This window comes from Neoarius graeffei, chromosome 4 (assembly GCF_027579695.1).
Source record: "Neoarius graeffei isolate fNeoGra1 chromosome 4, fNeoGra1.pri, whole genome shotgun sequence".
Lineage (NCBI taxonomy): Eukaryota > Metazoa > Chordata > Actinopteri > Siluriformes > Ariidae > Neoarius > Neoarius graeffei.
In genome coordinates this window covers 7131168-7159004 of record NC_083572.1, presented here as the reverse complement: position 1 = coordinate 7159004, position 27837 = coordinate 7131168, and the positions used below count along the sequence as shown (strand labels likewise).

The following is a 27837-nucleotide window of genomic DNA, read 5'->3' as shown; positions in this document are numbered from 1 at the left end:
AAACAATTATTTCATGATCTCAAGTAAACAGCTGAGAAATGGTTCATTCAGGTGCGCCAAGAGACTTGTGATATGCTGACTTTGGGGCTATTTCTCATTCTGTATAGACGCAACTTTGGTCATTAGAATGTCTGGAATAATCGATCTCCTAATAAGGCAATATTTTGATCAGGGGTTGACACAGGGAGAGATTGCATTAAGTCTTTTAATAAGGGATAATTTCAAAATTAGTCTGCGGCACCTCCGCAGAAGACTGGCCCGGCTTCGTCTCTACCGACGGAGATACAGTGATCCAGCTGAGATCATGAAATAATTGTTTTGTTTTCTCGAGATCACGGAATAATTGTTTTGTTTTCTCGAGATCTTGAAATAACGGTTTGGTTTTCTTGAGATCTCTAATTAGTTGTGTTGTTTTCTCGAGATCCTGAATTAATTATGTCGTTATCTCGAAATAACGGTTTTGTTTTCTCGAGATCTCTAATTAGTTGTGTTGTTTTCTCGAGATCCTGAATTAATTATGTCGTTATCTCAAAATAACGGTTTTGTTTTCTCGAGATCTCTAATTAGTTGTGTTGTTTTCTCGAGATCCTGAATTATGTCGTTATCTCGAAATAACGGTTTTGTTTTCTCGAGATCTTGAATTAGTTGTGTTGTTTTCTCGAGATCCAGAATTAATTATGTCGTTATCTCGAAATAACGGTTTTGTTTTCTCGAGATCTTGAATTAGTTGTGTTGTTTTCTCGAGATCCAGAATTAATTATGTCGTTATCTCGAAATAACGGTTTTGTTTTCTCGAGATCTTGAATTAGTTGTGTTGTTTTCTCGAGATCCTGAATTAATTATGTCGTTATCTCGAAATAACGGTTTTGTTTTCTCGAGATCTTGAATTAGTTGTGTTGTTTTCTCGAGATCCAGAATTAATTATGTCGTTATCTCGAAATAACGGTTTTGTTTTCTCGAGATCTTGAATTAGTTGTGTTGTTTTCTCGAGATCCAGAATTAATTATGTCGTTATCTCGAAATAACGGTTTTGTTTTCTCGAGATCTTGAATTAGTTGTGTTGTTTTCTCAAGGTCCTGAATTAATTACGAGCAATTCCAGCGTTATGGACGTGACACTTGAACTCAAAATGGCAACAAATGACCCAGTGCATGTTTTATTGTCTCCCAGTATTTAAACAGGTGTTGCATATTTTAAGGCTGTACCATACTGGAGAAGTGATAGAACAAGAACAATTCCCATAGTACATCTAGGGCATGCCAGAAAATGCCAATAAAAGATGCGTTATGGATGTGACAGAAAAAGTATCACTTTTCTTGGGTGACTGTACATTTTTATCAAACTCTGTGAAATTGTAAACCTAATGTCGAAATGGAGATATCCATTTGATAGAGGGGTCCAAGGTGAATATTAAAAAAAATCTTTGTTTAAAATATTTTGTATTTCATGCAGAGTTTCGGAAGGAAAAGTCAGCGTTATGGATGTGACGAAATTCCGTTATGGATGTGACGCGTCTGAAATAGACATGGCATATGTTTAGAAAATCAGCAATTTAACCACCATAACCCTTTGAAAAACTCTCTAAATATCAGCTAAAACTATCAAAGTTCTTAAATAATATTTAGGATGGCTATTGTTTTGCTGTTTTGTGGATTTTTGCATACATTTCTGTGGCTTGTGGCAATAATATAGAATTGTACATGATCAAAGTTGATTTTAGCTTGGGTTTTACATTATAAGAAAGAAAGACTGACAGTGACATATTAGGTTTGTTACAAATTGGTTCAACTTATTCACATCTGTAAAATACAGGCCTAGGTGATATCTCTGGGAGTGGTTTTGATGTATTGCATGTTGCTTTATTTTTGCATGGTGAGGTTGACATTTACATGGAATTGCCCTTATGTCATTATCTCGAAATAACGGTTTTGTTTTCTCGAGATCTCTAATTAGTTGTGTTGTTTTCTCGAGATCCTGAATTAATTATGTCGTTATCTCGAAATAACGGTTTTGTTTTCTCGAGATCTTGAATTAGTTGTGTTGTTTTCTCGAGATCCAGAATTAATTATGTCGTTATCTCGAAATAACGGTTTTGTTTTCTCGAGATCTTGAATTACTTGTGTTGTTTTCTCAAGATCCTGAATTAATTATGTCATTATCTCGAAATAACGACTTTGTTTTCTCGAGATCTCGAATTAGTTGTGTTGTTTTCTCGAGATCCAGAATTAATTATGTCGTTATCTCGAAATAACGTTTTTGTTTTCTCGAGATCTTGAATTACTTGTGTTGTTTTCTCAAGATCCTGAATTAATTATGTCGTTATCTCGAAATAACGGCTTTGTTTTCTCGAGATCTTGAATTAGTTGTGTTGTTTTCTCGAGATCCAGAATTAATTATGTCATTATCTCGAAATAACGGTTTTGTTTTCTCGAGATCTTGAATTAGTTGTGTTGTTTTCTCGAGGTCCTGAATTAATTATGTCGTTATGTCGAAATAACGTTTTTGTTTTCTCGAGATCTTGAATTAGTTGTGTTGTTTTCTCAAGATCCTGAATTAATTATGTCGTTATCTCGAAATAACGGTTTTGTTTTCTCGAGATCTTGAATTAGTTGTGTTGTTTTCTCGAGATCCAGAATTAATTATGTCGTTATCTCGAAATAACGGTTTTGTTTTCTCGAGATCTTGAATTAGTTGTGTTGTTTTCTCAAGATCCTGAATTAATTGTCGTTATCTCGAAATAACGGTTTTGTTTTCTCGAGATCTTGAATTAGTTGTGTTGTTTTCTCGAGATCCAGAATTAATTATGTCGTTATCTTGAAATAACGGTTTTGTTTTCTCGAGATCTTGAATTAGTTGTGTTGTTTTCTCAAGATCCTGAATTAATTATGTCGTTATCTCGAAATAACGGTTTTGTTTTCTCGAGATCTTGAATTAGTTGTGTTGTTTTCTCGAGGTCCAGAATTAATTATGTCGTTATCTCGAAATAACGGTTTTGTTTTCTCGAGATCTTGAATTAGTTGTGTTGTTTTCTCAAGATCCTGAATTAATTATGTCGTTATCTCGAAATAACGGTTTTGTTTTCTCGAGATCTTGAATTAGTTGTGTTGTTTTCTCAAGGTCCTGAATTAATTGTCGTTATCTCGAAATAACGGTTTTGTTTTCTCGAGATCTTGAATTACTTGTGTTGTTTTCTCGAGATCCTGAATTAATTATGTCGTTATCTCGAAATAACGGTTTTGTTTTCTCGAGATCTCGAATTAGTTGTGTTGTTTTCTCGAGATCCTGAATTAATTATGTCGTTATCTCGGGATAACAAGGTGAATAAAAAAAAGATTATATGAAGGGCCTCTCGCGGCTTCCGTACCTACCAACCCACAAACTCTGAAATAAAATGACCTGGAATAAAACTCGGGGGTGGGGTGTAGAGACACGACTATATATATATATATATATATGTTTAGCTATTTCTGTTTCTTTTAAATACTTGATAACAGCGTGATATATCTGACTTGATGCGCGCCACCATTTTGTTCTTCTCTACTCACGGTATATGAGCTGATATCCTAGTAGTCTCCTCCTCTCTGGGGGGGAGGAGCGGTAACAGGAGGACAGAGGACGGGAAGGAGCAGTAGCTGAGCCTGACAAAAAGCAATACTGGACAATGTGCAATACCTCTCGTGCTAGATTTTTTTTTCATATTTTATTTTTTATATTTGTACATGTTAATACTTAATTTATCTAGAAGTTTTCTCTATTTTCTGTTCTCTGTTTAGTCTGTAATGATGCTGCTGGAATTTTAATTTCCCTGAGGGAACCCTCCCAAAGGGATCAATAAAGTTCTTTCTTTCTTTCTTTCTTTCTTTCTTTCTTTCTTTCTTTCTTTCTTTCTTTCTTTCTATTTAGTAGAGAAGCCAGCCAATCAGAGCACATGATTGTCCATATCCAGTGAATGTGGATAGCATCATTAGAATGATCCCACCCCCTTTCTCTGAGCATCTCCATTCATGGTTTGAGAACTGCCTTTGTAAATGAATATCCATGAGGAAAGCGTGACCTGATTGGCTGGTGGAAGAAGGGCGGAGACATGAGCATTGTCTCATTATCATTTAAAGGAACAGGCGCTCAAATGAACAGCGCTGTTTCGACAGGGTGAGAAGGTGCTGTGACATTTTCCCACAAAAGTGCCATCTTTGTTTAACATTTATGGAAGGAGTCTCCAATGTCAGTACTTTATGTTTTTTGTCAATAACATGACAAGCTGCACTTTTTCTCTTAGTAACTTTGTGATGACCGTTTATAGCTGCTATAGTGTAAGTGACAACAGGAATTAGCTTGATTCTTGGACGTTCCATGTCATCATTAAATGTATCTGTATAGAGATAAGCACAAAAATAAAATAACTATTAGCATTGGGAAGTTACGTGGTATCAGATAAATTAAACACTTCAGGGTGGATGGCTACTGGAAATTACTCTATCCACATTCACTGGATATGAGCAATCATGCGCTCTGATTGGGTATCAGCTCATATACCGAGAGGAGAGAAAAGCAAAATGGCGGAGTGTGTCGCTGAACCAACCGAGGCGGAAATAAAAACTCTACTCGAAAACACGCCCCCCCCCCAAAAAAAAAGCAACAAAATATGGAATGAAAGTATTTAATGGTAAGAACGTTTTGGGGTTTTTTTCAAGAATTATCGCATGTTTCACAAATTGCTCCTGTCATTTCGCCGGTTTGTTTACATTCAAAGCGGAAATGATTTTCTCGGACGTTTCGTCTAAAGTTTTTATTTACTGAATTTGCAAAAAATAAAAATGCTACGTTTCTCAAAATCCACTGAACGTGGATAGAATAAAACAGTTATTCCACTCAATCTCATCATGCATGGCGTATAGCGCCATCAGCTCATGTATGACTCGATTTCGTTGAATAACTTAATGACTACTAATTACAAATATTTTGTCATTTGATTCGGTTTAGCTCACTGCATTGGGGATGATGTTATATATTGTATAATCTCCTGACTCAGCATCCTCAGGGCCCATAATTCCGCAGTGACAGACCATGAAGTCACCTGATTCGGGGTGGAGCACTTCTTCTCGTAGGACAGCCTGTTGGCGTCTATGGAGAAGCGAAAGCCCGAGCGGCGGATGCTGTCTTCTGACTCGGACTTGTGGAACTTTTCCTGGTCAGCTTTCTCCTCCTCCTCCCTCTGCTTCCTCTTCTTGCGCCTGTTGCGTCGCTCCTTGGCGCTCTTCGAGGAAAGTCTGGAGCCCCCAGAGGAGCTTTCCTCAGACAGGCCGCCCCTGCCGCTATACTCCCCGCTCTCTGTCACTGCTGCCGCGGCAACCTGCTGGCCAATCACAGCACAGGCATTGTTGTCAGGGACAACCGAGGATAGACTTAGTTTAGGCTGCCAGAGTAGGAACAGATTAAAAAAAAAAAAAAATCAGCGAGAGACAGACAAAGGGACAGCGAACAGAAAAGAAGGGATGTGAAAAGAAGCAATTCATTTAGAACACAATGCTCTCGAACTCATGATTTATGGTTTGATTATATGTGACCTCACTGCTCTCACTCAGGCAACCGGAATGCTCTAAAGGCCTGTGTGTGTGCCATGAAGTTAATGTAAATACCTTTCTGGAAGCTGGAGGAAGACAGACAGAGAGGAGTGACAGATGGAAAAAGGAAAGGACAGGGACGGAGGATGGAATGGACTAAGCTTCAAAAAAAAAAAAAAGTGTCAACTCGTAGCTCAATCACACGTTAGATTTTTTTTTTTTTTTTTTAAATGCAGCACTGTTGAATTCTGATCGGTCACAAGGTGTTGATTAATTCTCTATAACAGCAGCTCTAACAATAGTATCAGCGCTTCATAACAGTCCCTGCTACAGTAAACCCATAACTTTGGGTTCAGACACAGAAAAAAAAAATCTTTGCGGTTTCTCCAACATGACAAGATGTACAGTTGCGGTCAGAAGTTTACATTTCGTGACATGAAGGTCATCTTGGATATGAATGTCATGGCAATATTTGGGCGTTCAGTCATTTCTTTGAACTGTTCTTTTTCTGTGGCAGAATGATTGTACAGCATACAGCTTAAATAATAATTAAAAAAACCCTAGAATTTGGTGCACAAGTTTTAATTTTCTTTGGGTTTTCTGAAATCAACTCTGGGTCAAAATTATACATACAGGGTCAAAAATTTACATACGTTCACTTAGATTATTAATTCAGAGGTGCTGAAACTTGCAAAATGTCTCTTATCTTGCCAGGCCAAAGGTCTCTTAACTTCCCATTAGTGATCATGACTGACTACAGCTGGTAGCTTCTCTGTGCCTTCATAAAAAGGGTTTGTTTACAGCACTCATCGGATTGACCAACACACAGTAAAATTGGAAAGTCCAAGGAGCTCAGTGCAGATCTGAGAAAGAGGATCGCAGATATACAGAACTCCAGAATGTCTCTTGGAGCCATTTCTAAACAACTGCAAATTCCAAGATCAGTTCAAACAATTGTATCCAAGTTATTGTGCGGTGTAGTCACTTTGCCAAGCCACTTTGCTTCAAGAAAACCCAAACTGTCACCCTCAGCTGAAAGGAAATTGGTTTGGATGGTCAGGAACAACCTGGGAACCACCATGAACTGGCACAGCCCTGCCATGAAATGGAAGCTGATGGATCACTGTCCACAGTTCAGATCACCATGGACTAAGAGGCTGCTGTCTAAGAAATAACCCCCTGCTCCAAAATTGACACCTTTAAGCTTAATTAAAGTTTGAAGCTGACCACACAGTCAAAGAAAAAGCCTTCTGGAGGAAAGCTGTATGGTCAGATGAGACAAAGATTGAGTTGTTTGGCCACAATGACCACCATGTACAGAGGGACACTGTACCAACTGGTGGTGATGATGGTAGGATCATCATGCTCTGGGGCTGTTTTGCTGCCAGTGGAACTGGTTCATTGCACAAAGTGGATGGAATAATGAAGAAGGAGGACAACCTCAGAATTGTTCAGCATAAACCATCAGAAACTTGAACACGACTTGGGAGTTACAACAGGACAATTAACCCAAACACACATCACAGCTGGTCATGGAGGATAAAGCAGGCTGACATTAAGCTTAAAACAAGTCCTGACTTCAACCCTATTGAAAATATATGGACCGTACTTATAAGTCGAGTCCATGCGAAAAAAAAAAGAAAAAAAATTAATTGAAGTCTACCAGTTCTACCATGGAGTGTCATGAAATATCCAACCAGAATTCTGCCAGAAGCTTGTTCATGGTGAACAAAAATGTTTGGTCAAGGTGAAGCTTATGAAGAGACATTTTACCCAAATATTAGGTGTGCTGTACGGTATGTACATTTTTTACCCTGTACGTATAATTTTGACCCTGTGCTGATTTCAGAAAACCCAAAGAAAATTAAAACTTGTGCACCAAATTCTAGTTTGTTTGCTTTTTTTTAAATTAAAGCTGTATGCTGTACAATCATTCTGCCACAGAAAAAGAATGGTTCAAAGAAATTACTGAAAGCCCAAATATTGCCGTGACATTCATATCTAAGATGACCTTCATGTCACTGTATGTAAACTTCTGATCACGACTGTACGTTTGTGTTATAAACTTCAGAAGAGAGGAAAAAGAGCAGCTGGGAACGAGGAAGCAGCTGTTTATACCGTAGATACAGCTGGAATGTACAGAAAGTGAGAACAGCAACTCATTTGTTTCCACAACATTAAATGCAACTATAAATGGATATACGAGATGTCGTTCTTTAAATTTAATAAATAAACCGCATTCACTGACAAACTGCTGTTATATAAAAGGAATAAAACATCTGTGATGTTATTGGGGGGCTGGGGGAGAGAATATCAGTTTTGGGGTGAGTAGTGTCTCTCCACTTTTTGTTAATTATTTCCCTAGAACAGCGTGTCCCTGAGTGTTTTATTCCTTCCTTATTCAGAGAATTTAAGTTACAGTGACTGCATTCATTCAGAATAAGAACAAATTGCTTAAAAGTGACACAGGTCAATGTGCTGGTTCAGGAATCATTGAATCCAGTCCCCTCTCTGAATTGTTTGAGCTAATACCCATCCCCATAGCGGGTATGCATCATCTCGTTTCAAGACATTTTATTTCCTGACCATGTGTTAGTCTGTTTGCAAACCACTCGCTCAGCAGCCAGTTCGGAAAAGTCACGTGAGGGTCAGAGGTCGCGACCGCAGAGCCACAGCAAACATGGCGGATCGCGCCCAGATCGAACACAGACTCCTAAATCGAGACCCCAAAAAAAAAAAAAGATTTTTTAGGAAGTATCTGACATTGTCAGAGGTGCCAGAAAGGAGGGGGGGAGAGACACGGCAGACGAGCCGAGTAAATAAATATTGCTGGCCAGCTTTCCCGATGGAGGGCTGGGGGAAAAAAAAAACAACACAAAAACAAATGATGCTGATGCCCTTTATTGTCACTAGTCACATGTACCAGTGAAATTAGCCGTCAACCTGTCCGTACATATACAACATACAATTGACATAGGGTAGACAGGACGGGAAGACAGGGATAAAGATAAAAAGGAAACACAACATGAGAGATAAGGAAAAAAAAAGAACAACACCCCCCCCCCCCCCACTATGCTCCTGTCAGGAGTACAGTGTGGGAACATTTAAAAAACCTTTGCATAAGCACAACTACAACACAGGTACACTTTAAACACGGGACTTGAGGGGGGGGAATCAGGGGTAAGGGGGGGAGGGGAGGAAGTAAGCAAGGGGAGGGGAGGATCCAGCGCAAGCAAGCAGCCGTCCACTCCTGCAGCCATGAAGGCGCTGGTCACGCACCCGCATGTCACACTGGGGGTAAAAATGGCGACCGCGGACAGTTAGAGAGGAATGAGAGTGTCTCCCGGCGGTGACCTTCAGGGGGAAATGTTTTCTCAGCAACGGCCTGAACCAAGGACGGTTCTGTCTCAGGGCGCCAAATGTCGATAAGATATGAATTGTTTGGTCTTTCCAGACGCAGTCTTTGCACGTCCTCACCGCTCGTCCATATCTGTCCAGTCCGTCCATTCTATTCAAATTGATCTTCGAAAAATGTATTCCTTGCAAAGCTGAAAGCTGCTCCGAGATAACAACCATTTTGTGGTTAAAGTTCTGAATGTCCACAGTCTGAGTGCCAACAGCTTTGCCCACCACCAATCATATCAGGCAGCTTTGTGGGGCTGCCCACAAACAAATGCGGCATCTGATGCCAACTTTGCCAAGATGCTGCTGGACAAGAGAGTTTACACTTTGAGAAACATCAAGTTTTATACAGTACAGGTTAGAACTGAAATGTTCCAAATCTAAACCCACCTGTGAGCTTGAAGGCTTTTGAGCGCTCGCTTCTGTGTCGGAGGCCACCAGTTCTGCCATGTTTCTTCTGACCTCGCTCATTTTATTATTATAACGAGGATAAACTTTGGCCATTTCCGTACCCAAGTGTAAACATTAGAGTGCGGTGTTTTTCCAGCTTGTTCTCCTTCACAGGCAATAAGGCAGCGGGCAATACAGCATGTGGTCAAGTCAAGTCAAGTCAAGGTCCCTCTCACACCAGAATCTGGTCTTCCCAGGCAGTCTCCTGTCCCAGTACTAACTAACTCTTTAAGGCATATGGGTGCGGCGTCGATCTCCGTTTCAATATCCTTCTGCTTCTCGCCCATACAGCTTGGGTTACAGCGGGAGGCTAGTCCTCTGGTAACCGCAAGAGTTTGACTTCCCTACTCACATCTGTATTGCAGCGTGCCTTGCCAGATGGTAGTAGGTACCATTTTTGTGGCTACTGTCTCATAGAGGCAGTAGTCACTATGTTATCGTGTTGTAAGAATGAGTGTAACAATAGCATACTGCGCACGCACATATGCAATAAGCATTACAATCACTAGAACGGTGAATTGTGATCTCGCGATATGAACAGTTGATCTCACGTTATCAAAGGTACACAAGAACGAGTGGTGAAGCCACTACATCATCGTGTTCTAAGAATGAGTGTAACAATAGTGAAACTTCGTGAACAATCAGCACGTATCCTGATCAAGTTCGATTACCCGTTCTACTTCTTGATAAACTTCAGAACCGATCAGAACCAGAAACAAAATAAGAGAAACCTCGTTATAACTTCATTGTATACAAAGCAGATAAAAAGATAAACGAAATTCACCTCGTGGTTCGCCAAGGCTACTGATTCAACATCGAGAAAGTAGTGTTTATTTTAAGAAAATTTACCTTTTGATTATCACAGCTTCTGTTTGGTCCTTCTGAAAGGTCAAATGAAAGGTTTTGTAAGTTTTTTTGTTGCTTTTTATCAGATATATTGAGAAGCTGATACCAAACTTCTGCTATTCACTTTAATTTAATATTTTATTTTAGTGTCTTTACACTACACTTGTGAAACAAAATGTGCTCATTAGTACTAAATAATGCTTCTGAGACAATTCATGAACAAGTGCTTTCTTACGATTTTGAAAACAGATCTAGTTCACAGTGCTGCATTTTGAACAAAACACAGTAAACAAAATCGGCAGCCAAAATACTCCAAGCCCTGGTGCTGCTCACAGCTCGGTGATGCTTGCGAGAGATGAGGCGAGTAGAATTGATAACGTTTATATACAGTGGGGCAAAAAAGTATTTAGTCAGCCACCAATTGTGCAAGTTCTCCCACTTAAAAAGATGAGAGAGGCCTGTAATTTTCATCATAGGTATACCTCAACTATGAGAGACAAAATGAGGAAAAAAAAATCCAGAAAATCACATTGTCTGATTTTTAAAGAATTTATTTGCAAATTATGGTGGAAAATAAGTATTTGGTCAATGACAAAAGTTCATCTCAATACTTTGTTATATACCCTTTGTTGGCAATGACAGAGGTCAAACGTTTTCTGTAAGTCTTCACAAGGTTTTCACGCACTGTTGCTGGTATTTTGGCCCATTCCTCCATGCAGATCTCCTCTAGAGCAGTGATGTTTTGGGGCTGTCGCTGGGCAACACGGACTTTCAACTCCCTCCAAAGATTTTCTATGGGGTTGAGATCTGGAGACTGGCTAGGCCACTCCAGAACCTTGAAATGCTTCTTATGAAGCCACTCCTTCATTGCCCGGGCAGTGTGTTTGGGATCATTGTCATGCTGAAAGACCCAGCCATGTTTCATCTTCAATGCCCTTGCTGATGGAAGGAGGTTTTCACTCAAAATCTCACGATACATGGCCCCATTCATTCTTTCCTTTACACGGATCAGTCGTCCTGGTCCCTTTGCAGAAAAACAGCCCCAAAGCATGATGTTTCCACCACCATGCTTCACAACAGGTACGGTGTTCTTTGGATGCAACTCGGCATTCTTTCTCCTCCAAACACGACAAGTTGAGTTTTTACCAAAAAGTTCTATTTTGATTTCATCTGACCATATGACATTCTCCCAATCCTCTTCTGGATCATCCAAACGCTCTCTAGCAAACTTCAGACGGGCCTGGACATGTACTGGCTTAAGCAGGGGGACATGTCTGGCACTGCAGGATTTGAGTCCCTGGCGGCGTAGTGTGTTACTGATGGTAGCCTTTGTTACTTTGGTCCCAGCTCTCTGCAGGTCATTCACTAGGTCCCCCTGTGTGGTTCTGGGATTTTTGCTCACCGTTCTTGTGATCATTTTGACCCCACGGGGTGACATCTTGCATGGAGCCCCAGATCGAGGGGGATTATCAGTGGTCTTGAATGTCTTCCATTTTCTAATAATTGCTCCCATAGTTGATTTCTTCACACCAAGCTGCTTACCTATTGCAGATTCAGTCTTCCCAGCCTGGTGCAGGTCTACAATTTTGTTTCTGGTGTCCTTTGACAGCTCTTTGGTCTTGGCCATAGTGGAGTTTGGAGTGTGACCGTTTGAGGTTGTGGACAGGTGTCTTTTATACTGATAACGAGTTCAAACAGGTGCCATTAATACAGATAACGAGTGGAGGACAGAGGAGCCTCTTAAAGAAGAAGTTGCAGGTCTGTGAGAGCCAGAAATCTTGCTTGTTTGTAGGTGACCAAATACTTATTTTACCGAGGAATTTACCAATTAATTCATTAAAAATCCTACAATGTGATTTCCTGGATTCTTTCCCCCCATTCTGTCTCTCATAGTTGACGTGTACCTGTGATGAAAATTACAGGCCTCTCTCATCTTTTTAAGTGGGAGAACTTGCACAATTGGTGGCTGACTAAATACTTTTTTGCCCCACTGTATGCGATATTTACTGTATGGACATGGGCTCAGAAAGCTATTTTATTTATAAGCAGGAGCCACATGGACCTGATATGACCCGACAAAGTAGAACTCGCGATCTCCCGGTCAAGAGGCGGACACGCTAACCACTAGGCCAACTCATGGTGTGGGTCAATGACCGAGGGGTTATTCTAGCTCCACAGGGGACTGCTCATCTTTTTAATACATCGACCCATGTCATTTAATATTATATAAGCAAAATCTCCAAATTCCATCAGTGTTGATATATGAAATCTGTTTTGATGTCTCACAAATCTGCATTTCTGTTGTTGTTTTTTTTTTTTAAAGATTTGTTGAGAGGATCTTAAATAAGTGCTTTGGTTACCTTAAATGCTCAGTATTTTATTTTAGTGTAATTATAGCTGTATTTTGTGGACTTGCTATAATTTGTGTTCAAGCTGTGAAATTTTTCGTTTGGTTTAAAACCAAAATACTGCTTAAAATTAATATCAATATATTGTACACACACACACACACACACACACACACACACACACGCTACTGTGCAAAAGTCTGAGGCACCCTATTTTTTTCATACAAATTATATCGATTTCTATTTTATGACTTCCACATTATAGAGTCAAAACATTACAAAAACATTTTAGAGTTCCATTTTAACGTTCTTTTTTTTTCCAGCAAAAAATTAAAATGTTACAGGAAAAAAAAATGTTTGTATCTGAGATCTGAGCAGCATATTACATTTCATAAGAGAGCACTTTTCAGAAAAAAAAGAAAGCATAATGAAGGCTACTGGAAAATTTTTGGTGCAGAATGAAGAAGTGAGTGTGACAGTCAAAGTGTCCAGAAGAACTGTGGCTGGTTCTGGAAGACGCTCAGTAAAACCTACAGCTCACTTCCTTATCAAACTGCACTCATTGGACCGGAGACGACTATTTTATACATTTTTAAAGCAAAGGGTCGTCTCACACCAAATATTGACTTTATTCCATTGATTATGGCTTACTGATTACTGTTTGTTTTTTTTTTTAATGTTGAAACATTTCATTATTTTGAGGCCATTTTTGGTCGACAGCATATTTTTTTTTTGCACGTGCCTAATACAGTAGTATGTATATATAAAATAAGTGATCATGATATCCACAATCTCTCAGAAAATTGTATTGGGACAAAAGTGATCATGATAATGATATTATACGGTTATATTTTGGTTATATTGCCACGCCCTATTATGGTTGTTACACTGCTCATTTTTAACAGTTAAATTCATGAACACGAATAATCCGATCTCTATCTGATTTCGGCAGATTAAACGTCCAAGTGAACCACATACTACATGGACAGCTCGTGTCAGATTAAAGCTGTTAAACAAAATTCTGAGGAAAAACAATACCTCGTGTGTGTGTGTGTGTGTGTGTGTGTGTGTAGATAAATCTCATCACTGCCATCATTATTAATACCAGCTTTATAAACCTGATTAACCATAACACACACCAACACAGCCTCCATTTTACCGTCCTTCACATCTCTCTCTCTCTGTGTGTGTGTGTGTGTGTGTGTGTGTGTGTGTGTGTGTGTGTTACCCTGTACGGTTTATCTGCGGCGGTTTCCATAGTAACAAGGGAACGTTAGCCACACCAGAGAAACTCGACAGAGAAAGAGGAGGAATGAAAGATGAAATAATGAACATGCATGAGGACAGGGGGATTTGAGCAGCACAAATCTATAAATAGACTAAAATGTGTGTGTGTGTGTGTGTGTGTGTGTGTGTGTGTGTGTGTGTGTGTGTGTGTGTGTGTAAGAGAGACACCTGTGCTTTTTGTGTATATGCATATGTATGTGGATTGTGGGTGTGGTCATTTGTCTGTGTGTGTGTGCGGTGTGTGTGTGTGTGTGTGTGTGTGTGTGTGTGTGTGTGTGAGATAGAGAGATACAGTAGAGAATTCTATCTATACAGTCGTCTTTGATTTGGAGGTGTGGCCATTTGTGTGTGTGTGTGTGTGTGTGTGTCTGTGTGTTTTCAAGATACAGTGGAGAGTTCTGTCTGTGTATACTATTTGTGCAGTTGTCCGTGATTGTGGGTGTGGCCATTTGTCTTTCTGTGTGTGTGTGCACACGTGTGTATTTACCTGCGCCTCCTCCTGCTGCCTCTTCAGCTGCTCCAGCATGGCCTGAAACTCCTCCTCTTTCTGCTGCGCCTCCTCAATGGTGGCCTGGTTCTGCTCGTCATACGCCATAGCCACCACAGCCAGGATCAAGTTCACCAGATAAAACGATCCCAGGAAGATCACCAGCACAAAGAACACCATGTAAGGCTTTCCAGCAGCACGCAGGGTCTGTGACACACACACACACACACACACACACACACACACACACACACACACACACAGAGTGTAAATGAGGATAGTTTCACCTCAAATTATTGATTATTATTATACTAGTATCTGTTTATCACTTTTCTGGCCATGAGCTTCAGAATCCTGAATCCTACACCCTGATTGGCTCTCCTCATATCAGTTTCCAAGAGAATATTTTTTGTTTTTTTAAACAAAAAGTCACAACGGTATTTTCGCTGAAAGAAACGAAATGTTCACCTGCTGATAGAGATTCTCCCAGAAGTCCTGCGTCATGAGGCGGAAGAGTGAGAGGAAAGCCCAGCTGAACGTGTCGAAGCTTGTGTAGCCGTAATCAGGGTTACGTCCCGCCTTTATACAGTCAAATCCCTCAGGACACTGGCTGCAGAGGACACACACACACACACGTTCATCATGTTTCAACAATCATACACAAGCACGATTTAAATCAACCGAAGCAGCATTACACACTCCGGAACGCAAAGTGATTTTGCCGCAAGTTGACTAAAGCTAGCGTCGAGCTTATTTAGCGTTTAGTGTTCCTTCCAAAGCCACGCCCACAAAATACAATGCTGAAAGAAGGGGTGAAAGCTTTAAATTGAAAACACAACTACTATTCACAAAACAGGCGGCACGGTGGTGTAGTGGTTAGCGCTGTCGCCTCACAGCAAGAAGGTCCGGGTTCGAGCCCCGTGGCCGGCGAAGGCCTTTCTGTGCGGGGTTTGCATGTTCTCCCCGTGTCCGCATGGGTTTCCTCCGGGTGCTCCGGTTTCCCCCACAGTCTAAAGACATGCAGGTTAGGTTAACTGGTGACTCTAAATTGACCGTAGGTGTGAATGTGAGTGTGAATGGTTGTCTGTGTCTATGTGTCAGCCCTGTGATGACCTGGCGACTTGTCCAGGGTGTACCCCGCCTTTCGCCCGTAGTCAGCTGGGATAGGCTCCAGCTCGCCTGCGACCCTGTAGAACAGGATAAAGCGGCTAGAGATAATGAGATGAGAATTAATTCACAAAACAGGCTCGGGTTAGAATGATTTGACCTAGAAACCTGGGGGGAGGGGCCCAAACTTTTGCGCACAGTTGTAATCCATTATGTTAAATATTATAAATGTTAAATTAACAAAGTGATTGGTTTTTTTACCCTGCATCACTGCCATTTCCACACAGCAAGGCATCTCTGCGGTTAGGAAGATAATAATAATTATCTGTGGGAAAAAGAGGACAACAGAACATTAATAGCAACACACACACACACTTTTTGGACTGTGAGCTCTAGCTTACAGCCAGTGTATCTGTGTCTAAACTAAGTTTGACCTTTGAACCATATGGGTTATAATCTCTGTACCTGGGGCAGAGAGGTCTCTCTCTCTCTCACACACACACGCTCTGAGCACGCAGTGACTCATATAACTTGGACCACTGGTGGACTTCACATTGCCCAAAGGCTTTCTTATGTCATCACACATCTAAGGGGTAGGGGTAGTGTTACATGTGCAATGTAAATATACAGAACATATCTCTCTCTCACACACACACACACCGCAGTAGGCATGACACTGTGTAACACAAGGTCACTATCTGTATCTACCTCTAACTTGAACAAGGTAGAAATGTCAGCATTGTTCGCATGGTGTGCATACCTGTCAACTTTGAGGTTTGAAAAAAAGGGATATTTCCCAGATTTTTAACTCAAAATAAGGGAAAATTTCGGAAAGTCATACCCTTCACCAAAAGTGGGTGTGTAGTTGAATGGGGGGCAACTTTCTATCTAGTATTTGTGATTTCCTGTACTCTGGTGCATGTTGGTGATAGCCAAGACCCAAACTCAATATGCTTATGGTTTATAGAGTGCATTTGTGAATAAACTATACATTTATTTTTATTTGCTTTCAGTGGTACCAGTTGTTTCCCAAATTAAGGGCTAAAATACGTATCTTATGTTAAAATAAGAAAGGTCATTATATAACCAGTCAATAAATTCAATTCCATTGCAATTTATTATGGTTTTACCATAGTCATGGCCTCGGAACGATAGATAGATAGATAGATAGATAGATAGATAGATAGATAGATAGATAGATAGATAGATAGATAGATAGATAGATAGATAGATAGATAGATAGATAGATAGATAGATATAATAAAGAGAAACTAGATGTAATAAAGAGAGAGTAATATAAGATATTAAACCAAGAGTGATTTAAAATGGGTAAGTTTCAGATAGAAAATAAAATAGACAATGAGTGGATAAAACAGTTAATACACCAATTAGTTTACACTAGGCTATTTATGAGGTCTTAGCCAGGACATGCTTAATGTAAACATGTGTAGCTTACCTTTGATTATTTGGGAGGCTTTCGTTTTCCCCATGGAAAATTTCTTTGCGATGGAAGAGTCTGGGAACATTCCAGCCACGCACTTGTTGAAATCATCAAAGAAAGAGAGGCTAATGTTTTTCTTAGCTATTAGCATCGCCATCTTCACCTCAGACCTAACCAGTGTTGCCAGATACTGCTGATGTTTTCCAGCCCAAAATATGTTCAAAACCCACCAAAATGCACTTGAAACCGCCCAATCTGGCAACACTGGACCTAATCACTTGTTCAGCCTCGCCTCCGGACGGAGTTCTGTAATTACTGATGCCTGAGAAGGCGGGGACGTGAATTCATGGCCCGACTTCCTGCTGTAAACTCCTGTCAGAGGCGCGTCATGAATTCTGGACCTACCGACTTTTTTATATTGTGAAAATACGGGACTTTTATATAATGTGAAAATACGGAATATTTTCGGGAAAATAAAAAAACGGGAAGACAGCGGGAAATAAGTCAAAATAAGGGATTTCCCGGGAAAAATGGGAGGGTTGACAGGTATGATGGTGTGTGAATTGTGGCTCTGACGGTTCCTCAACCTCAGTTACATCGCTCCAGTTCATAACTGGTCCCAGCTAAAGAACACTCACGCAGTTTTTTTTTTTTGCTCCTGTTTAAACTGCCACAACCCTGACCCGGCAGTTACTAAAGATGAATGAATAATAGGGTGCATCAGTTGCCCCCTAAAAATGAAAAGTTCCTCCGATCATGATGCATTTTTGTTTTTATGTTCCTTTTGGTAAGAAAACACACTGGGCGAAATATTTTGACAAAATTCAAAAGTTTAATGGTGGCACCAGGAGCTCAAAGTTATGGAAAAAGCTGCTACTTTATGACTTTTATGACAAAATTTCGATCACTTTTCATGAAACATTATGGCACCTTATAGAGTATACCAAATATCTTAGATACACATTTTTAGTCCATATTCTAAATATATTATCAAGCACAGTTTGAGTTTTAGCTGTTCATTGAATCATTGTTCAACTACTTTTAAACAATACAAATGTATTATGAATCACATTAATGCTTCTCAATCCCTTGCAAAGGTTCTTAACATGATCTCTGGGCCACAAGAAATCAATAAATGGAGTCCGACATTGCGATTCAAACCTTACGCGAAAACATAAAATAAGCATTTTTTGGCAAAAAATGAACCTCATGGTGCCACCATTAGACTTTTGAATATGGTCAAAAAATTTTATAGGATGTCTTTATTGGTGAAAAAGAACACCCAAACAAAAATGCATCAGATTTTATGAAAGTGAGGGCAACTGATGCACCCTAATGAATAAACACTATGTGATGAACGTGGTCTTTCTTTGTTCCACAAGCTTCATATCTAAACAGCATGAAAGTAAAAATCTCCCTATAGAGCCTTTGCACAGTCACATGACCCCATAGCAACGGTAACCAAGGCGCCATGACAGGGGGCACGCTTGTTGTGCTCCATTCAGCCGAGTTAGTTATTGATCGGTACGGGAAGGTTTTGCTGCGTTTTTGGACGTGCAAATCGTTTTGAATGAAACAAAGACATCAGTTTTTTTAATTTACCAAAAGTAATTCATGATCGACGGGAAAAAAGAGAAATTTCTGAACGTAAAAGGAAAAATATATATATTTCAGTGGGACTCGGTGTCGATCAGAGAGGTCAAAAACCCCTATGGTACGCACACCTCATTTCTTCGAATGTAAGAATAAAAAAAAAAAAAATTATTTCACAACTACAGCAAGGTGCTCATTTTTTTTTTTTTTAAGATTTTTTTGGGCTTTTTTCACCTTTATTGGATAGGACAGTGTAGAGACAGGAAATGAGCAGGAGAGAGAGACGGGGAGGAGATCAGGAAATGACCTCGGGTCGGAATCGAACCCGGGTCCCCGTATTTATGGTATGGCGCCTTATCCACCTGAGCCACGACGCCCCAAGGAGCTCATTTTTATCCAGTGAAGTGAACATGAGCAACAACACAGCAGCTCTGCAGAGCCGCTTTCACCGAGGTGCATTTACATTCAGGGATCCTTCGGAGTGCATTCTGTGCATGCTTGGGACCCAGTCATTATGGGAAACACCTGATACTGTAGTTGTGAAATAGATTTTTTTTTTTTTTTGGAATTCTTACCTTCATGGAAATGAAGTGAGTTCAAAAATGTTGGGACAGGGGCATGTTTACTACCATGTTGCATCACTTCTACTTTTAACAACACTCTGTAAACGTTTGGGAACTGAGGAGACCAGTTGCTGTAGTTTTGAAAGAGAAATGTTGTCCCATTCTTGTCTGATATACAATTTCAGTTGCTCAACAGTTCGGGGTCTCCTTTGTCATATTTTGCGCTTCATAATGCATCAAATGTTTTAAATGGGAGACAGGTCTAGACTGCAGGCACACCAGTTTAGCACCCAGACTCTTATGACAGAGCCATGCAGTTTTAAAGGAACAGTCCACCGTACTTCCATAATGAAATATGTTCTTCTCTGAATTGAGACGAGCTGATCTGTACCTCTCCGAGCTTTGCGCGACCTCCCAGTCAGTCAGACGCGCTGTCACTCCTGTTAGCAATGTAGCTAGGCTCAGCATGGCCAATGGTATTTTTTGGGGCTGTAGTTAGATGCGACCAAACTCTTCTATGTTTGTCCTGTTTACATAGGTTTATATGACCAGTGATATGAAACAAAGTTCAGTTACACAAATTGAAATGTGGCGATTTTCTATGCTATGGAAAGTCCGCACTATAACGACAGGTGTACTAACACCTTCTGCGCGCTTCGACAGCGCATTGATACCGTCACTCCTGTTTTCCCCCTCTCCCCCGCCCCCCTGACTAGACTGTGTTCCAAGGAGTGCAGGCTACTTGTCTTGGTGGTCACGTTGGTTGTATTGACGGAAGTTAGGGGGGCGGGGGAGAGAAAAAAAAACAGGAGTGAAGGTATCAATGCGCTGTCGAAACGCGCAGAAGGTGTTAGTACGCCTGTCATTATAGTGTGGACTTTCCATAGCATAGAAAATCGCCACGTTTCAATTTGTGTAACTGAACTTTGTTTCATGTCACTGGTCATTTAAACCTATGTAAACAGGAAAAACGTGGAAGTGTTTGGTCGCATCTAACTACAGCCCCAAAAAATACCATTGGCCATGCTGAGCCTAGCTACATTGCTAACAGGAGTGACAGCACGTCTGACTGACTGGGAGGTCGCATAAAGCTCGGAGAGGTACGGATCAGCTCGTCTCAATTCAGAGAACAACATATTTCATTATGGAAGTACGGTGGACTGTTCCTTTAATATGTGCAGAAAGCGGTTTGATATTGTCTTGCTGAAAGAAGGAAGGCCTTCCCTGAAAAAGATTTTGTCTGGATGGCAGCATATTACTCTGAAACGTGTTTATATCATTCAGCATTCATGATGCCTTCCCAGATGTACAAGCTACCCACATCATGTGCACTAATGCCCCCTCATACCATTACAGATGCCGGCTTTTGAACTGTGCACTGATAACAAGCCAGATGGTCCCTCTCCTCTTTAGCCTGGAGGACGTGGTGTCCATGATTTCTAAAAAGAATTTCTACTTTTGATTCGTCAGACCTCGGGACAATTTTCCACTTCACCTCAGTCCATCGTAAAAAAGAGCTCGGGCTGTGTTCGTAAAAGACTCATTCTATGTTCAAATGATAAGCCTTATTGTTCAATTCCAATTTTTTGCTCAGATCAGAGTTGCCTATGTTCAAGGGTCACGTTCATAATTACAAGTGACATGTAGCTAATTACCGTGAGTTGGCCTTGTGGTTAGCATGTCCTCCTCTTGACCGGGAGATTGCGAGGTCTACTCGCAGTCGGGTCATACCAAAGACCATCATAAAAATGGTATCTACTGCCATCTGGCGATGCACCGCAATACAGACGCGAGTAGGAGTCCCAAAGCTGTAACACTGTATGCAACAGGCAAGAGGCCAAGGGCTAGAGAAACAGAGATTGGCACTGCCCAATGTGCCTTAATGGCATGGTTAGGACTTGGATGGGAGACTGCCTGAGAAGACCAGGTCCTGGAACAGGAGGGACTTTAACGGCAATGTGAACGCATCTGTCCTCTGAAACAGCACGCAGTCATACATTGATATGTTTTTGCATGATATCTGCATCACCAGCCAAAAAAAAAAAATTCAGATTTTTTAGATATTTTTGTCATCTGGAGGACAGCAAACAGTTCATCAGCTGCACAAGATGAAATCAAGAAGGAGAAAAAAAATCCAGATGGCTCTCTTTTGCCGTTTTCGCAGCTATTGTATCTCTCCTCCATTGCTGTTTTGACCAATCTGACCGTTCTCATTCATGTCACACGGCCACAAAACGGATACGTATCTGATTTACAGTAGGACCACATACACTACCGTTCAAAAGTTCGGGGTCACCCAGACAATTTTGTGTTTTCCATGAAAAGTCACACTTTTATTTCCCACCATAAGTTGTAAAATGAATAGAAAATATAGTCGAGACATTTTTCTGGCCATTTTGAGCATTTAATCGACCCCACAAATGTGATGCTCCAGAAACTCAATCTGCTCAAAGGAAGGTCAGTTTTATAGCTTCTCTAAAGAGCTCAACTGTTTTCAGCTGTGCTAACATGATTGTACAAGGGTTTTCTAATCATCCATTAGCCTTCTGAGGCAATGAGCAAACACATTGTACCATTAGAACACTGGAGTGAGAGTTGCTGGAAATGGGCCTCTATACACCTATGGAGATATTGCACCAAAAACCAGACATTTGCAGCTAGAATAGTCATTTACCACATTAGCAATGTATAGAGTGGATTTCTGATTAGTTTAAAGTGAAAAGAACAGTGCTTTTCTTTCAAAAATAAGGACATTTCAAAGTGACCCCAAACTTTTGAACGGTAGTGTATAAAAGTGACTCCAATCTGATTTGAAAAGATTGGATTTCGGTCCTGAAAACATCAGCTCTGTGTTACATTAAGGCAAAATCTCAGTCATTTCAGCCTAATAACCTGAATGTAGCCTTAAATTACAAGGTCCTGTACGTATTTTGTTGCGTCCCACAGGATCCCAGTCCTGATCAACACCTCTAGTCTGAACAGTCTGAAGCAGTTATGTTCCTCCTATTCATTTCTGTATTTGTATCACTTTAGAACCCATCGTGTTTGGTTCCATCCCTACAGCTCACTCACTCACCCTTGTTGTTGATGTACTCAGTCCAGTTGAAAGCGTTGGTGGTGTTGAGCAGGTCGATGCCCGTGCGGATGTTGATCATTAGGTTGTTTTCGGTGGAGTTCTGCGTGTTGTTCCATTGTGGGATCCTCACACACTTGTGCCGCAGGTTTCCCATGAACAGCTGCAGGCCGATCAGCGCAAACACGCTCAGGCAGAAGACGGTCAGGATCATCACATCCGACAGCTTCTTTACTGACTGGATCAGAGCACCCACGATGGTCTTCAGGCCTGCCGGGACACACGACATGCATCAGACACAGAGAGAGCGAGCCTCACGCACGTATTAAAGGAATACTCCAGTGTTTTTTTTTTTTTTATTCATTCACAGCATATTTTGCATATGTGTGATTTCTGATCTCTATACTGAGAAAGGAACAGACGGATTACATAAAATTAATTTATAATAGAAGTCTAAGGGCAACCATTGGGGCAGAGGGGAACCGTCAGGGCCTTCTAGGTCTTCAGAGAAGGTCCAAGCATATCTCATCTCATCTCATTATCTCTAGCCGCTTTATCCTTCTACAGGGTCGGAGGCAAGCTGGAGCCTATCCCAGATGACTACGGGCGAAAGGCGGGGTTCACCCTGGACAAGTCGCCAGGTCATCACAGGGCCGACACATAGACACAAACAACCATTCACATTCACACCTACGGTCAATTTAGAGTCACCAGTTAACCTAACCTGCATGTCTTTGGACTGTGGGGGAAACCGGAGCACCCGGAGGAAACCCACGCGGACACGGGGAGAACATGCAAACTCCGCACAGAAAGGCCCTCGCCGGCCATGGGGCTCGAACCCGGACCTTCTTGCTGTGAGGCGACAGCGCTAACCACTACACCACCGTGCCGCCCGTCCAAGCATATCAGCATCTTAAAAATTATATTCAAGTTCATTCTTTAATTTCTTTCATAATTTCATTACAATTATTCTTCTCTAAGTCGGCCTCATTTTCTATTAAATTTGCTTCAGAAATGAAAGGGCTATGGCGGCACGGTGGTGTAGTGGTTAGCGCTGTCGCCTCACAGCAATTAGGTCCGGGTTCGAGGCCCGTGACCGGCGAGGGCCTTTCTGTGCGGAGTTTGCATGTTCTCCCCGTGTCCGCGTGGGTTTCCTCCGGGTGCTCCGGTTTCCCCCACAGTCCAAAGACATGCAGGTTAGGTTAACTGGTGACTAAATTGTCCGTAGGTGTGAATGTGAATGGTTGTCTGTGTCTATGTGTCAGCCCTGTGATGACCTGGCGACTTGTCCAGGGTGTACCCCGCCTTTCGCCCGTAGTCAGCTGGGATAGGCTCCAGCTTGCCTGTGACCCTGTAGAACAGGATAAAGCGGCTAGAGATAATGAGATGAATGAGATGAAAGGGTTACTGTCCTGAGAACATTAAAATCGAGTTCTCCAATGAGACTGTTTTGTTCTCTAGGCCGAGAAGAGTTTAGAGTTGCTCACTCATTGGTTAGGACTTCATTGCCGGGACAGAAGGCCATGGCAGTGTATGCTTATGTAGGAAATGGAAGATGACTGATTAACCAATCAGATTTTGATTTATAGTGGGTGGGACCAAAAATGTATCAGCCTAGACCTGCTCGAAAGCCAACGCAAGCTTAACCACGAGTCAGCGCCGTCAGCGCAGCAGTGAAGTCACCTTCCAGCCAGTGTAGCATTCATCAGTAGTGTTAGCGAATGCTAATAAAGCAGTCAAGCCAGTGCTATCGAGAGCAAGTAGCGCAAGACTAACAACGGAGACACGAAGACTTCTGTCCCCAGACTCTTCTTCCACGCTGCACGCTCACTACAGTATTTGTCACTCAGACTTTAGGATTAATTTCCCTGTGCAATTTACTGAGTTACTTTTAAAATCAACATCGACAGCTACACACAACGGCACGACCCGGCACGCTGCTGCTAATCCCTTGCAAAATCTTTTGCCCTTTTGGTTTTTTAGTGTCTGGCTCAGTTTTGGCTGAGCTCAAGTCCCAGCTCTAATAGTAACGGTTCACCGCTGATAATATTACATGCAAACCTTTTTGGTCCATCTTTCTCTTGTTTATTAAGCAGAATTAGTTCGAGTCCAGTCCAGTTGTAGCTTTGAATTTGAATGATACAGTCATGTATTTTAAATGTTCAACAGCTGTCCTTCCATTAGTAAGGAGTTTTGATGAAACACGTTGTCTGTTCTCAGTACACAGAAACGTAAAGATTGAAATTCCTGTCCTGGGTGAGCACTGATACGATAAATTTGGTTGCTTGAGGTACGTTTGAAAAACAGAGGAGTATTCCTTTCATTTCCTTTACTAGATCCCAACAGATTTATATTTAGCCACATCGATATAAATATAAATCCTTTGAAACGGGTCAGTTCGTTCAGTCATTATCTCATTTAAGACTTTAGAGTTATTAAGCTATTCAGTATCTACATTTTTGCACCATGATTCATCTCGCGTTTATGAAGCTGATGAATGTTATATATGTAAGCATGCGTATTCCTGAGTCAGATCACACGCTCCGGACTCTGTACTTCATGACCAGAGCTGTAGCAGCAGTCATGGAGTCATTAAAGTACGCTGTTAGCGGAGAGGTTTAATGTTGGCCAGCGATGGCGGCATGTTATTGCATTAGTAGTGCATTTTAGATTGGCACATGCTTTGAGAGATTGCTTATTAAAAACATTAAAACATGCAGTGTATGTGTACAACGGTGTGTGTGTGTGTGTGTGTGTCATGACAAAGAGCTGCCATGCTTCACACTCACACAACACGAAATCAAACAGACCGGCGACGGAGCGCATGCACACAAAACTCAAACAGGAGACAGACACGAGAGAAGAGAAGATTGGAGTATTCCTTTCATTTCCCTGAAAGGAGAAGAGAAGAAAAGAGAAGAGGGGAGAAGAGAAGACGAGAAGAGGGGAGATGAGGAGAAGAGGAGAAATGAGGAGAAGAGGAGAAGTGGAGAGATGAGAAGAGATGGGAAGAGGAGAGGAGAAGAGGGGAGAGGAGAAGAGGAGAGATGAGAAGAAGAGGAAAGAAAAGGAGGGAAGAGGAGAAGAGAAGAGGAGAAGACAAGAAGAGACAGGATAAGGAGAAGAGGAGAGATAAGGAGAAGAGATGAGGAGAAGAGGAGGGACGAGGAGAAGAGGAGAGAAGAAGAGGAGTGATGAGAAGAAAAGTGAAGAGATGAGAAGAGATGGGATGAAGAGAAGAGTAGAGGAGGGATGAGGAGAAGAGAGGAGAGATGAGAAGAGAAGAGGAGAGGAGAGATGAGAAGAGAAGAGACGAGAAGAGGAGAGGACAAGAGATGAGAAGAAAAGTGGAGAGATGAGAAGAGAGAAGAGGAGAAGAAAAGTGGAGAGATGAGAAGAAACGAAAAGAGATGAGAAGAAGAGAAGTGGAGAGATAAGAAGAGACGGGAAGAGGAGAAGAGCAGAGGAGAGATGAGAAGAGACGGGATGAGGAGAAGAGGAGAGGAGAGATGAGAAGAGACGGGATGAGGAGAAGAGAAGAAGAGAGATGAGAAGAGACGGGATGAGGAGAAGAGAAGAGACGGGATGAGAAGAGGAGAGATGAGAAGAGATGGGATGAAGAGGAGAGATGAGGAGAGATGAGAAGAGACGGGATGAGAAGAGAAGAGGAGAGAGATGAGAAGAGACGGGATGAGGAGAAGAGGAGAGGAGAGATGAGAAGAGACGGGATGAGGAGAAGAGAGGAGAAGAGAAGAGGACAGATGAGAAGAGACGGGATGAGGAGACGGGATGAGAAGAGATGGGATGAGGAGAAGAGGAGAGGAGAGAGATGAGAAGAGACGGAATGAGGAGAAGAGGAGAGGAGAGATGAGAAGAGACGGGATGAAGAGGAGAGGCGAGATGAGAAGAGATGGGATGAGGAGAAGAGGAGAGGAGAGAGATAAGAAGAGACAGGATGAGGAGAAGAGGAGAGGAGAGATGAGAAGAGACGGGATGAGGAGAAGAGGAGAGGAGAGATGAGAAGAGAAGAGACAGGATGAAGAGGAGAGATGAGAAGAGGAGAGATGAGAAGAGACGGGATGAGGAGAACAGAAGAGGAGAGATGAGAAGAGAAGAGATGGGATGAGGAGAAGAGGAGAGGAGAGATGAGAGGAGACAGGATGAGGAGAAGAGGAGAGGAGAGATGAGAAGGGACGGGATGAGGAGAAGAGGAGAGGAGAGATGAGATGAGAAGGGACGGGATGAGGAGAAGAGGAGAGGAGAGATGAGAAGAGACGGGATGAGAAGAGGAGAGATGAGAAGAGATGGGATGAAGAGGAGAGATGAGGAGAGATGAGAAGAGACGGGATGAGGAGAAGATAAGAGAGATGAGAAGAGACGGGATGAGGAGAAGAGATGAGAAGAGACGGGAAGAGGAGAGATGAGAAGAGATGAAATGAGGAGAAGAGAAGAGGAGAGACGAGAAGAGATGGGATGAGGAGAAGAGGAGAGATGAGAAGAGGAGCGATGAGAAGAGGCGGGATGAGGAGAAGAGGAGAGATGAGAAGAGGAGCGATGAGAAGAGGCGGGATGAGGAGAAGAGGAGAGATGAGAAGAGGCGGGATGAGGAGAAGAGGAGAGACGAGATGGGATGGGATGAGGAGAAAAGAAGAGGAGAGATGAGAAGAGGGGAGAGGAGAGAGAGGAGTCCTCCAAACATCACACTGTAGCCTTTAGCAATGTCTCATGCAAAACAATAACACAGATTAAAAGGCCTGTCTATTCCCCAAGACGTGGAGATCTGTGGGAAATAACAGAGCCGCGTCTCACAGAAGGAGGAAGGAACACTACAGAATGTTTCCTACAAAAGCCTGGAATCCTTTTGTCTCCTTTTTTTCTTGTTCTCTTTCCATGTGAATGGATTCCTGCTTTTCTCAAGCCGCTAGGAGCGACAGAATGAGTGAGCAGCGGAGGAGGGGGATGGCGTGAGCAAGAGTTGGGATGGACAGAGAGGCAGCCTCTGGCCTTGAGCTGGGAACTAGCGCTCACCTGGGATCACTGAAATAGTTTTGAGTGCTCGCAGAACCCTGAAGGTTCTCAGTGCAGAGACATTGCCCAGATCCACAAATTCAGTTACATATCTGTAAGGAGGGGAGGGACAGGAGAGGGAGGGAGGGAGGATCACACAAACAAACACACGCGCGCGCACACACACACACAAACACATACGCACGTTAGGACGGGACAAGGCAGCAAAAGAGGGAAAACGTTGCACGTGGACGCACACCTGACTGACACCTTGTGCATGTGCATTCACACACACGCAAAAAGGAGGCATGCGCACGCCTACACACACACACGCACACACACACACACACACACACACACACACACACACCCCTTACCTGGAATAACTGAGATTGTTTTCAACGCTCTGAGCACTCTGAAAGTGCGCAGAGCTGACACATTGCCTAGGTTTACAAACTCAGTTACATACCTGTAGGATCAAATAGAGAGTTACCACAGAGCACACACACACACACACACACACACACACACAGTCGCACATGGCATCGCTAAAGCAACAGGCATACACAATTTTCTTAAAACTCTTGAAAGGACGCGTTTGGAGAAAGTTAAAATGTCACAATTGTTTTACATGTAGTTGATCTGCCAAGATGTTTGGTGTCCTAAAGCTAA

General features: G+C 41.9%; 1 protein-coding gene across 7 annotated transcripts in view; it reads right to left on the bottom strand.

Annotated features, from left to right (window-relative positions):
• Positions 1-27837, bottom strand: part of scn1lab (sodium channel, voltage-gated, type I like, alpha b) — a 92651-nt gene that overhangs the window by 55087 nt on the left and 9727 nt on the right. For 2 of the 7 annotated variants that reach the window (XM_060918768.1, XM_060918772.1), the window contains exons 5-10: positions 27543-27634; positions 22162-22428; positions 15750-15813; positions 14850-14991; positions 14382-14588; positions 5075-5350 (exon numbers count right to left, since the gene is read on the bottom strand). In XM_060918768.1, the coding sequence (XP_060774751.1) occupies positions 5075-5350; positions 14382-14588; positions 14850-14991; positions 15750-15813; positions 22162-22428; positions 27543-27634 (1048 nt within the window). Of the gene's footprint in view, positions 1-5074; positions 5354-14381; positions 14589-14849; positions 14992-15749; positions 15814-22161; positions 22429-27186; positions 27279-27542; positions 27635-27837 lie in introns of all 7 variants that reach the window. The other 5 variants (XM_060918766.1, XM_060918770.1, XM_060918769.1 and 2 more) reach the window with 3 other exon arrangements.